Here is a 13,052-nt window from a genome sequence, read left to right on the forward strand (position 1 = left end):
AAGAGCCTATCGTGTGCTTGCTAGTGAAATACGACAGCCGTCGCCCAATGCTTGACTGGCTCCAATCCCCTCCCCTTTGCTATGGAAAGTTGAGGTAACGTCACTCTTGCTATTATTGGAAACTCCACGGCTAGAGGGTGGGAAAAGAGTTCAATGGAACAGCACCAAACATGATCAATTAATTTACTCTGATTATGTTGACCAAATCTTAATAGAAGGATGATGATAACAGAAGTGTACATTTTTTCCATACATTTTTACAGGGGCGCAAGTTTCACTGGGGACGGGGGGACATGTCCCCCCACATTCTATAATTGCATTTTTGTCCCCCCCACTTTTAGCATTGGAATGTGACAGTGGCAACCCATCATTCAGGGCCCCACCTTTTTCCCCTGTTTTGCATGCTATATTGACGTTAATATGTGTCACATATCAGTCTGCAAACAATGTAAAAAAATAAAATAAAAAGTTAATAAAGCTGCATACAAACCTGGTCTCTTTTTTGCTTTCTTGAGTAAGTCAACTCCAAAATGCAGGTGTTTCAGCCTAGCTCAGTGCTTTCTGTGGTGTTGGGCCAGCCAGCGGAAAATATGGAGAGTAGGTGTTGGTAATGTTCTCTGGTTGCGCCGTGATTGGGTAATGTTCTCTAGTTGCGACGGGATTGGCTCAGTGTTCTGTCACTCATGGGGACACTACATCACTGCCAAATCTAAGGGTAGAGCTCGAAAATTCAAGCCCATTGGGTGCTGCCATAGAGTTACATTAGAAGTGCCCATCCAAGAAGGCTCAAGGTCATTGGCCACAGATAAAATGACATCAAATCACCTTATATCTACAGTAGCTTTGACTGGACTGTCATACTATCAAAATCTTAGCTAGCAAGCTTGCATTCATCATTATGAATCAAGTCGACAATCTACTGGCAAATACTTTTTAATCCTTGTCATATGAAAATAAATAATGAAGCGAAATTATTGATAAAACGTATCTGTGCTTATCGGCCATTGGACATAAACATTGGAAATCGCAAATTCAACAATGAGTGGTTTGCAAAGCGATCACTAGCCTATTATACAGTGGAGTGGGTTTGTGGTTCCAAGTCTGGGTTTAAGGGTCTCTTTTCCAAGATTGAAAACATAAACATTCAACATTGGCCTTGCTGTCAATCCAGCATGACTTCTGCTGCACTCAAAACAACTGTAAACTCAGAACTGGGAAATCTGACTTCAGTGAGTTTAAGATACATGAAAACTCTGAAAAAAACTAGCTCTGACTGGGAAAATACATTTTGAATGGTCATCCAACTCGGAGTTGCATATCTGGATTTTCCAGATATCTTGAGAGCACCATAAATAGAGAGAATGCCAGACTTTGATGGCAAAATTTGCCCACGAAGGACCTCCGCGCCCCCTTCCTGTTCAAGTGAGTCCAAAAATGCCTTGTATGATGCTGCATGAATATGTAATAAGCCAGGGAGATAGCTAAGAAAGTAATACTAAGTGTATGTTATGTTGTACACTGTTAGTAGCCCATGTTCCTCACCCTAATCATTTTCCCTCTTTTCCATTAATTTTGCCGACGGTTCTTACTTGGTGGTGCACATGTAGCCTACAGTCTGTTTTAGAGAAATGTAATCATTGAATATTGTAAGAGCTTTCATTGTCTGCTTATAAACTCGGCAAAAAAAGAAACATCCTCTCACTGTCAACTGCTTTTATTACCAGCAAACGTAGCATGTGTAAATATTTGTATGAACATAAGATTCAACTGAGACAGAATGGAGTAGTGTCCCTGAACAAAGGGGGGTTCAAAATCAAAAGTAACAGTCAGTATCTGGTGTGGCCACCAGCTGCATTAAGTACTGCAGTGCATCTCCTCCTCATGGACTGCACCAGATTTGCTAGTTCTTGCTGTGAGATGTTACCCCACTCTTCCACCAAGGCACCTGCAAATTCCCCAACATTTCTGGGGGTAATAGCCTTAGCCCTCACCCTCCAATCCAACAGGTCCCAGATGTGCTCAATGGGATTGAGATCCGGGCTCTTCGCTGGCCATGGCAGAACACTGACATTCCTGTCTTGCAGGAAATCACGCACAGAACGAGCAGTATGGCTGGTGGCATTGTCATGCTGGAGGGTAATGTCAGGATGAGCCTGCAGGAAGGGTGCCACATGAGGGAGGAGGATATCTTCCCTGTAACGCACAACGTTGAGATTGCCTGCAATGACAACAAGCTCAGTCCGATGATGCTGTGACACGCCGCCCCAGTCCACGACGGACCCTCCACCTCCAAATCAATCCCGCTCCAGAGTATATGCTTCGGTGTAAATGCAAATTTTACCATCACACCTGGTGAGACAAAACCGCGACTCGTCAGTGAAGAGCACTTTTTGCCAGTCCTGTCTGGTCCAGCGACGGTGGGTTTGTGCCCATAGGCGATTGTTGCCAGTGATGTCTGGTAAGGACCTACCTTGGGCTCCTGGGTGGCGCAGTGGTCTAAGACACTGCATCCCAATGCAAGAGGTGTCACTGCAGTACCTAGTTCGAATCCAGGCTGCATCACATTTGGCTGTGATTGGGAGTCCTATAGGGTGGCACACAATATGTCCGGGTTTGGCCGGTGTAGGCCGTCATTGTAAATAAGAATTGGTTCTTAACTGACTTGCCTAGTTAAATAAAGGTAAAATTACAACAGGCCTACAAGCCATCAGTCCAGCCTCTCTCAGCCTATTGTGGACAGTCTGAGCACAGATGGAGGTGTAACTCAGGCAGTTGTTGCCATCCTGTACCTGTTCTGCCACTGCGAGGATGATCAGCTGCCTCCCTTTAGCACTGTTTTAGGCATATCTCTCGCTCTCGCTCTCTCTCTCACACACACAGAGATAGAGGGTAAGGAGGAAGGAAGAGAAAGAGAAATGGTTTTGAAATATTGACTATGCAAGACCAGAAAGAACACAAATATTGACATACATGCTCATCTACTCCCAAATCATGTAAATCCAATGATATTGCATGCAATCCATTGCAATCCAATTAGGCTTCTTGATCCTTCTATCCAGGTAATGGGCTCCAAGTCAGTTGGTTGGTTGGGTCCCGGACAGTTCTTCTTGGTTTGTAAAGCTTGGGTTATGGCTACAAACATTTTATCTATTAGGTGTGTCAAAACACATAATGTTTGGGAACCCACTGCTTAGGTACCCAAATGTGGTCACCAGCTTGAAATGAAGGTGTTGTAACACGTGGTCTGCCACTGCGAGGACGATCAGCTGTCCGTCCTGTCTCCCTGTAAGGCTGTCTTAGGTGTCTCACAGTAAGGACATTGTAATTTATTGCCATGGCCACATCTGCAGTCCTCATGCGTTCTTGCAGCATGCCTAAGGCACATTCAAGCAGATGAGCAGGGACCCTGGGCATCTTTATTTTGCTGTTTTTCAGAGTCAGTAGAAAGGCCTCTTTAGTGTCCGAAGTTTTCATAATTGTGACCTTAATTGCCTACCGTCTGTAAGCTGTTAGTGTCTTAACCATTCCACAGGTGCATGTTCATTAATAGTTGATGGTTCATTGAGCAAGCATGGGAAACAGTGTTAAAACCCTTTACAATGAAGATCTGGGAAGTTATTTGGATTTTTATTAATTATCTTTGAAAGACAGGGTCCTGAAAAAGGGATGTTTCTTTTTTTGCTGAGTTCTTGTCCCATTTATTTATCCTACAGTTCTGACTTGGTGTACAGGAGAACACTGTAAGAATGACCCATGTTCTGAATTATGTCGCTGTACATGTCAAAAGTGCTGAACAAATAGTTCTATTGACTACGTCAGTCCTAACTCGCTCATTAATGTCTTAATTGAAAATACGGATTGCCTCTTATCCCCTCGTTGTCCCCTTATGTAATAGTTTGTACATCTCAATTGTCAGTAGAAACCACATTTGCTTAAGCAAGTCAGCCATATCAGCTATGTTTTTTTTAAAGGCAGTAAATGAGGCTGAATGAACTGTTTCGCTGCCAAATAAGGCTCCGCTGATAGCCAGGTGTAGCAGTGGTAAGGTGTTGGGACTGTGTTGGGACAGCTTTATGTAGGCCCTAACAGTTTGTGGGCACCGTTTGTCACCGTTATAGTGCAATTAATGTATTGTTTAGTGTTGTGTTTTTTAGTTTTCCCCACAAACATTTACATGTTAAAATTGCCACTGGAATGTGATACAAAACGAGGCAAAATAAGAACACATTTATGTCCCACCCCACTTCTAAAACACAGGTTCCACCAAAGTGTTTCTTCTGTTCTGTGTCAAAACATGCCTGACCATGAAATACTGGCAGTTGTAGGCCTCCACCCCCTGTAGCTATGTCTGCACAAATAGACTCTCTCTGACACGCACGCACACGCACACACGCACACACACACACACACACACACACACAAACACACACACACACAGAGGGGAAGGAAGAGAGAGAGAAATGGTTTTGAAATATTGACTCTCCCAATGTTCCAATGCAAGACCAGAAAGAACACAAATATTGATGTACATGCAATTGCTCATCTACTCCCAAATCATATAAAACGCTATGATAGTGCATGCAATCCGCATTCTTTTAATTAGGCTTCTTGATCCTTCTATCCAGGTAATGGGCTCCAAGTCAGTTGGTTGGTTGAGGCATTATGATCTTGTATTATTCTAATAAATATTCAGATACAGTTATAAATACAGTGTTATACAAAAACATCCTTCCCTTCATTTATACAAAAATATTATTTTCATTGAGTCCATAGCAGGTTGACAGTCTCAATACAACAAAGTGGGTAAGGTTCTTCTGCCCTCCCTGCTTTCTCCCAGTGAGCACAAGAAGTTGAAAGACATCTTTGCAACGTCTTTTCAACCAAATGCTCATAGAACAGACTCATCAGATCATTAGGCCATCATCCGTCAGCAAAATGGCAATGGCGACGTACATGACATCACATCAATGTTTCATTCAATAACATTTTAATCTTGTCATGACAAAGTTCATGTCTCATCCCTCTACACGCCCTCCCCAGTCCTTAAATTCAGTCTGTAGGATGATGAGATCATTGTTCTCTCAACAGAACCTCTCCAGACGTTCTGATTTCCTAACTCTGACCACAGGTCCAGGGTCAGATATAGTTCAACCTCCTAATGGTTAAGGCTAGGATAAGGGGTAGGGTATTCTGATCTTAGATCTGTGGTTATGGGGCAACCTCTACCTCAAATGACTTGAGTCGTTCAGTAGTTTCTGCCTCTCCATGTGCTCCTGGATCTCCTGTGTGAAGAACAGCTCCCCCAGGTGGCCGTGAGAGGCCTCGCTCATGGCCTTGGTCTGCATACACATCTTATACTTGTCTGGCTGCAGCTCGTCCGCGCATTGCTTCTCATGCCACAAGTGGAAGAGACTACGGGAGGGAGATCGAATCACCATCAGCTTGCTGTGCAGGTACTTTCTGTATAGGTGAACATCCTCCAAACCCCAGCCTTTGGTGTTCCGGTCAAACCCACCTGTGCAGATCAGAGATATAAATTGACAAACTCAATCAATCAAATTAACAATCAGTCAGTCAGTCAGTCAATAAATGAAGAAACATATCGTTTAATTACCTATGTTGATGAAATCAGACCTATACTGGCAAGTCATGCCAAACCCAAAATCTCTCCAGAATCCAGCATCCTTCATTATCACCTGTTGCAGAAAGACACAAAGTAAAAGTATCATAAAAAAACACTATGTAATGTATAATACCTTTTTCCTATTTCCACACACAGGTGCAACGGCAAGAGAGACTCACCAGTTGTTGTTGAATAGAAGGGAAGGGACTCTGGTTATTGTCGATAAGAGATGGATTGTACTGACTGAAGAGAACTGGGTAGAACACTTTCTTACCTAAAGTTTGAAAAACAAAGACATGCATCTTCCATTAAAACTTCCATTGACAGGCCGACACGCTGACACACCGACAGATTGATAGATAGTTCGTAGCTCCCGCTCCTCACCAGGCTCTGCATTGAGTCTGCAGGATGTGAGGAAGTCTAGGGTAAAGTGGATGTCGACATCGCAAAAGAAGAGCAGCACGTTGTGGCTCCGCCTCCAGGCCCGTGCGCCCACCTCTAAGCCCCGCCCACGAGAGAATTCCTCATTCAGTTGGATCAGTGTGAAGTTTCGGAACTGGGTTTCCCTGGGGAAGGGAAAGTTTTGCTGAGGTCATCTAAATCAGTGTTTAATGAGAAAAGGTCATCAGTCCAACTGGAGGTCCTCAAGCCTTAGGTCAAATCTAAACAAACACAGTTGTGGCTAGAAACTGAGTTTCATCATTTGAGTGGGTCATACGAAAATTTGGAAATGTAATCAAATCAAAATATGGGTTTGTTTAACTTAACACACTTCCACATATTCACATACAATAAGCCCTGTCTGAGGTCAAACAACTTCTGCCCTTATCATTCCAGTCCTGTTGGTTATCCTGTATCTGTATATGTATGGATCTGCTACAATCAGGAGATTACTCTAACTTCTCTCCTTACAGTCTCCTAGCTCTGCAGAACTCCCCTGGCTCCTAATGCTTGAATAGATGTGCTGATTAAAGAACATTAACAGTTACTGTATATCTCATTGGAGTTATATCTACACTATCTGCTATCCACCAACGACCGCAATGCAGCACGGACTCATCCCTAATTAGGAATTCCAGAGGAGCAATGCATTCATTAGAAGGCAATATGCTGTTGGACAGTACACCGTGGAGCTGAAATTTAAGAATAAGATTTTCTGACCTTTGAGCCCTGTTTGATGGAGTAAGCTTGCTGTATATTTGAACTTGTAATTACTTACAAACATGGTATAGCTGAGAAGAGTGTATTACCTGGATGTCTGATCCATGATGGCTTTGACCTCGTCAATCTGGTCCCTGCCAAAGTAGACCACAGTGAGGTGGGTCTTCCCTTCCTGCTGGATGCACACCTTTCTGAAACAGCAAGATGGCAGTTACAGGCTGACCACACCGCTCGCGTCGCGTGCGTGAGAGTTGCAAAATACATTTAGAAATCCATGTTATTCAATTATTGCACCCACACTGTTCGCGCACGCCAACGAACATCTGCGTTGCCAACGGCTAAAATAGAAATCAGTTATATTTCTGACGCAGATCGCGCTGCAAGTCCTGCCTCTCCCATCTCCTCATTGGTTTGTAGAAGCAGGTATGCACGTGCCATCTCCTCATTGGTTATACCCACGTTGGTGACTGAAGACGAACTAGGTCAGTGGCGGTAATGCACCTTATGAAAGTTGCCAATCGCAATATAAAGTCAAGAGAAGAAAAAGCCTGGAAGGAAAAGAGATGACTAGAAACGATTCGGTTGACCGTTTTACGTGTGGATTAATTGTCGGAGTAGAGGACCTTGGGCATTTCAGGTAAAATAACAACTCAATGTTTATATCGCATGACAGATTAGCCAGCAACAGAAAGCTAGCTAAATAGGACAAATTAGCTAGCAAGTGCAAGCTAACTAGCTAAATTGCCATAAATGTTTAATGCTTTTCGACCTGTACCCAAATTAATGTAATTGGTTCAGAGTTTGTTTTGATATTTTAACCTGCGTGTCGTGATCGCGTTTGGTGTGGGGGGACAAAATACATTTATGCACGATGGCGCACGCGCGCAGCCGGTTTGGGTTCTGTGTTATAGTCAACCTAGACCACAGGTGTCAAACTTATTCCACGGGGAGCCGAGTATCTGAGGGTTTTCACACCTCCCTTGAACTTGATTGATGAATTAAGGTCACTAATTAGTAAGGAATTCCCCTCACCTGGTTGTCTAGGTTTTAATTGAAAGGAAAACCTCAAAACCTGCAGACACTAGGCTCTCCATGGAATGAGTTTGACACCCCTGCCCTAAACAGATGGGCTGCCTCCTACAATGTTACCAATGTTCCAGCATACATACAGTACCAGTCAAAAGTTTGGACACACCTACTCATTCAAGGGTTTTTCTTTATTTGTACTATTCTCTACATTGTAGAATAATAGTGAAGACATCAAAACTATGAAATAACATATGGAATCATGTAGTAACCAAAAAAGTGTTAAACCAATAAAAACATATTTTATATTTGAGATTCTTCAAAGTAACCACCCTTTGCCTTGATGACAGCTTTGCACACTCTTGGCATTCTCTCAACCAGGTAGTCACTTGGAATGCATTTCAATTAGCAGGTGTGCTTTTTTAAAAGTTAATTTGTGGAATTTCTTTCGTTAATGCGTTTGAGCCAATCAGTTGTGTTGTTACAACGTAGGGGTCGTATACAGAAGATAGCTCTATTTGGCAAAATACCAAGTCCCTATTATAGCAAGAACATCTCAAATAAGCAAAGAGAAACGACAGTCCATCATTACTTTAAGACATGATGGTCAGTCAAAACAGAATGTTTCAAGAACTTGATGGTCATAAACACCTGACATTACAATTGTTGATGCTGAGAGAAAAACTCTTGTATATACAACGTAAATGGTTATCTTTACTTCCAAAACCGCCTGAGATTGTGGGCCATGTCGTTTCTTTTTGTTCGAACCTGAAGTTGTTGATGAACTGTCTGAATGTGTCAGCCCTCCTGGACAGTGGTACTATGATGTTGATGAGCATGTGGCGTGTGTCCACTCTCTCATTCTTCACCCTGACCACCGGGCCGAAGGGTCTGAAGAACACCAGCTGTCTGAAGTCCTGCGGCCTCTCGCCCTTAAACATCAGCTCATACACTGTCCCCTTGTCACGCTCTGTACGGGTCAACCCTGTTAGGGACGGACCGACGGACCGACGGACCGACGGACGGATGGACAGACAGACATACAGACAGACGGATGGACGGACGGACGGACAGGTGGACAACAGACAAACATCAGCAAGTACAAATCATTTAACCAATTGCAAATTGTCTTCATGGCTCTCTGGAGATCTGAGAGGATTTCAAACTTGTAAGCAATTTGTTGAAAAATTCCTCCTTTTTCATATTAAAATTCTACCTAGATAACAGGAGGGCAAAGTACACTTAGCTGGGCCCAATACGCTCACCCTCTATGAAGTCCGATGGTGAATAGGAGCGTCGGCGGCGCTCCCCGTGTTTCCGGGGTCCGTTGAGGACCTGCAGGGCTATCTCTAGCGTGCCTGTCAGCTCGTCTCTCCGGTCCTTCCTCACAGGCCTCTCCTCTGGATGACGGGTCAGGCCCATCTCGAGCTGGTACACCCTGGAAAATAACCATCCTGAGTAGCACTGCATTTATACTGTACCTCAACATGGAAACGTGCTTATAGTTATGAGTATGGTCAAGAGCTCAGGGGTCTAATTATAAGGCCTTTGAAATACATAAGGTCAAAGGTCACTTGACTGACCTGTGCAGGGTGAAGCTTTCGTAGGGAATCACGGCGTACTCACTGGGCAACTTCTCACCAGACTGGACCTCAGCCCGGCTCAATTGGGCCTTGAAGAACTCCTGCCGGAAGAGTTGACATACTGATTGATAAAGATGAACACACACACACACATGCACATGCACACACTCATGCAATAACACACACACACAGACACTTACACACACACACACTCACCTGAAGGTCGGTGTGTGTCTGGGGCCTATGCAGGCCCTCCAGCCCCATAGGTAGAACCCCTTTGGCCCTAGCCTTTTCCAGAGACTCCTGCAGCTGCTGGGTCCTCATCTGAAGAGCCTCTTTGAGCTGAGCTATCTGCTTACTGAGACTGTTAATATAGTGCCTGTGTGTGTCCTCGCTCTCCTGCAGTAGCGCCAGGTAACCCTCTTTACTGGTGGCTCCTCCAGCCCAGACCTGGGCCTGTTCATGGCTGTAGCTGCTCTGGGGTTTGCAAGCCAGCAGGTAGAGTAGAGACAGGCAGCAGCACACCACTAGTGCTATGACCCCAACACGGGCCACCAGAGCTAACAGCCACCTCCGGAGCATTGCGGATTCAGAGCACATTAGCGTTAACACAGCACATCTCTGGAGCACGGTAGGGGCTTTCAGCTTATAGAGGTCATCCTTCCCGTCGTCTTCACTGCCCACACTCATCTCTCAAGTCCCCCATGACAGAATGGTCTTAATGTCCCACGACACTCATTCCACCGATAGATGAAGTCCATCACAGCATATTCATGCCATATTAAAGGTTAAAGGGCATTCTTCCTTGCCTGAAATGGAAAACAAATGTATTAAGTTTCTAATAGTAAATTGCAGCTTTAACAAACACACTGTAGTAAAACCTGAGTCCTGATTACAGAATCAGGCTATGGGACAGTACATATCCAAGCAAAAGTCAGGTTCCTGTTAGGCTCCTACATTCAGTAGCTGTATGACTGACAATGTGTGGACTGTGGATGAATGACATACTGTTCCAAATGAAAGAAGCAGAATATTATATTTACGTTACAGTATCAGAAAAGACGATGATTCGATTTAGAGCAGTGGTCGGCAAAAGGCAACTGGCCCACAAGTGTTTTTTTGGGGGCCGAACGTTTTTAGTAAAAAATAATAATATATATTTGGGGATGGTGGGGCATTATAGTTCTTCCAAAAAATACTGTAAAATCACCAGGAATTCAGCTAAAAATTTATGTAATTTAGGAAATCTGATCCCAACTATTCACACAAATTAAAAAGAGGCAGATGTGATCGTGTCGCACTTGTGTGCGTTTGCGTGTGTGTGTGTGTGTGTCAGACTGGACTAATATAAGACATACAGAGAAACACCTGAACTTAAATACTCTTGCAGAACCACAGCGCTGTAGAAGAAAATGCAGGACACAAACCTCTCTCTATATCTGTGTGTATGTGTGTTTTGTTAGTTAACGTTAACTCTCAGCACAGTTAGCCCTTTATAGACCAGGTAGAGGTTGAACTCATGAAAGAGCTGCTTATGTTTCCAGGTCCACTCGAACTGTCAGAGAGGATACACATAGCCTGCAGTACACACCCGTGTGTGTGTGTTTCTCAGAAAGGATACAGACAGCCTACAGATGTAGAATCTTAATTTGATCACCCTGTTGCAGGATACATGTAAAAAGTGCATTGCATTTGAGGTTTAAAAAGGCTTCTGAAGTTTGTAATATCCACTTTGAAATTTCAAACTTGATTTTCCCTTAAGAAAAAATATGTCAACCCCTACAAAAATGTCCATTAATTATAATCCACATAACAATTTACATTTCCTGTTGCTCTAGGATTATTTTCCTGCTGTAGAAAACTGGCTCAAATTAAGATCCTAGATCCTAGATCCAGTCCACACTATAGGATATTATACAGCCTGCTAATGTGTATGTGTATGTGTATGTGTGTGTGTGTGTGTGTGTGTGTGTGTGTGTGTGTGTGTGTGTGTGTGTGTGTGTGTGTGTGTGTGTGTCAGTTTTTGTCAGAAATGTGTAAAAACTATGTTATTTTTATCCTGATACTCTGTAGTGCACTGCATTTCAGATTTATTTTTTACTCCAGTTATTATGCTTATGCTAGCAATCTTGTCGAACTGAGCTTTGCAATGAAACATTGACCCATCATTATAACACATTCTAAATATAGTGACATGGACTTTGGTCATGTTGCAGGACAGCTACCAGAGTTGAAAATACATACTTTTAATGAAGATACAGATCTTCATCCGATGAAGGGATCTTCACTGAAATATCATATCTACGCACGTATCAGTAAACTGATACTAAGATTCATATTTAACTAACATATCTCTCTCTCTGATTCACAGTTTGACATGAACTTTCTGATTTTACTCAGAGAAACAGACAAACAAGTCTGCAATCCACATGCCCTCAATAACTAAACACTTCTTATTCAATATAAAACGATGTATACTCACCAACTGCTCTCCATCTCTCGGCATGCAACATAGCAGAGATAAGACAGATCCATCATGATTTAATAATCGCCATGCATCTCTTTTAAGAGTTAGCAAACTTACTGCACAGAGCTCTGCGCTTCCTTCATATTAGCCCACGACAGAGCTCTCTCTCTCTCTCTCATTAGGACGCCTGAGAGCGAGAGAGAACGAGAGCAAGAGAGAGAGAGAGAGCGAAAAAGAGAGAGGGGGGACACAGAGAGAGCTGAAATGGCCCTCTTTGGCTGAGCTCACTGCTGCTGAGTGCACCCTCTGTCTCAGCCTTCCTCTTCCTCCCCCACCACTCCCTCTCCTCCCTCATTCTCACCATGAGAGCAGTGTTTGTTAGTGTGGGGTTGTATCAGTAGTATGAAGTAACTTCCTTTCCTACCAGTTCGTTCACCTATTAGTGGTACTAAAGGAAACTATATTAGGAAAGGAGAAGTAGATAGGATTATAAAGACTATTGGGACACAACCTGAGCTCCAATCTCAAACTCCTAATCCTCTTCTTGAAATCCCCCCTTTTAAAAGTTTCAGTCTCTTTGACAGTAAAATCAAACTAGTAGTACGAGTGGGAACTGGCTTTAGAAGCTTTATGATGATTTGACACATCCACGCTATCCTAATTTCTTACTAGATCATTGGTAGCTGTAGGATTAAGTGTGAGGGAAATGTATATGCTGCATCTACATTCCAATTGAGCTCTACCAGATTAAACATATTTGTCCAAGAGTGACATAAAGGGAGTTTAATTTTCATAATATAAGACCATTGAACAGTTTTTGTTGAGATAAGGAGATAATCAAATTCATATATTAGATGTAGACTGAGGAAGCAGCAGAATTGCATGTCTCCACGAGTATCCTTTACAGAAATAACACTTCAGATGTTACTCTTATCTTGTACCAGAGGGTGGCGCCAGAGACACTGTCATGCTCAGCATGCACACACACAAGCACAGACACACTAGACAACGTAGTCAAGAAATAAACAACTTGTAAAGTAGTAAACTAAGAAGAAGGGTAAACCCCTCCATTTATTCAAGTCACATTTGTGTATGCCGACTGATTTAAAAACGTGCAATGTGGCTGGTGTAGGAAAACCAAAAGTGTCTACAAACCTCAGGCACATTACAGGAGCTGTAGGTGGTGCTACTG

At 43.2% G+C, this 13,052-nt stretch overlaps 1 protein-coding gene across 1 annotated transcript; it reads right to left on the reverse strand.

The window, feature by feature from the left end:
* Positions 1-4,091: 4,091 nt before the first annotated feature.
* LOC112262614 (chondroitin sulfate N-acetylgalactosaminyltransferase 1) lies at positions 4,092-12,054 on the reverse strand. Its single transcript, XM_024438257.2, has 10 exons — positions 11,876-12,054; positions 9,610-10,202; positions 9,394-9,494; positions 9,076-9,248; positions 8,579-8,795; positions 6,874-6,975; positions 6,008-6,189; positions 5,803-5,897; positions 5,615-5,696; positions 4,092-5,515 (listed from the first exon to the last, which is right to left on the reverse strand). Exons 2-10 carry the CDS (start codon positions 10,081-10,083, stop codon positions 5,223-5,225), a joined length of 1,719 nt encoding a protein of 572 aa, XP_024294025.1. The 5' UTR covers positions 10,084-10,202; positions 11,876-12,054; the 3' UTR covers positions 4,092-5,222.
* Positions 12,055-13,052: the final 998 nt, after the last annotated feature.

The sequence above is a fragment of the Oncorhynchus tshawytscha genome, linkage group LG12, assembly GCF_018296145.1.
Source record: "Oncorhynchus tshawytscha isolate Ot180627B linkage group LG12, Otsh_v2.0, whole genome shotgun sequence".
In the NCBI taxonomy this organism is placed as follows: domain Eukaryota; kingdom Metazoa; phylum Chordata; class Actinopteri; order Salmoniformes; family Salmonidae; genus Oncorhynchus; species Oncorhynchus tshawytscha.

Excerpts from the sequence above, each read along its gene's own strand:
- LOC112262614 (XM_024438257.2), bottom strand. The coding sequence starts at position 10,083 with ATGAGTGTGGGCAGTGAAGACGACGGGAAGGATGACCTCTATAAGCTG. Across the intron at positions 9,495-9,609 it reads AGACACACACCGACCTTCAG|GAGTTCTTCAAGGCCCAATT; the intron begins GTGAGTGTGTGT and ends CTCTTCCGGCAG. Across the intron at positions 5,516-5,614 it reads GTCTGATTTCATCAACATAG|GTGGGTTTGACCGGAACACC; the intron begins GTAATTAAACGA and ends TGATCTGCACAG.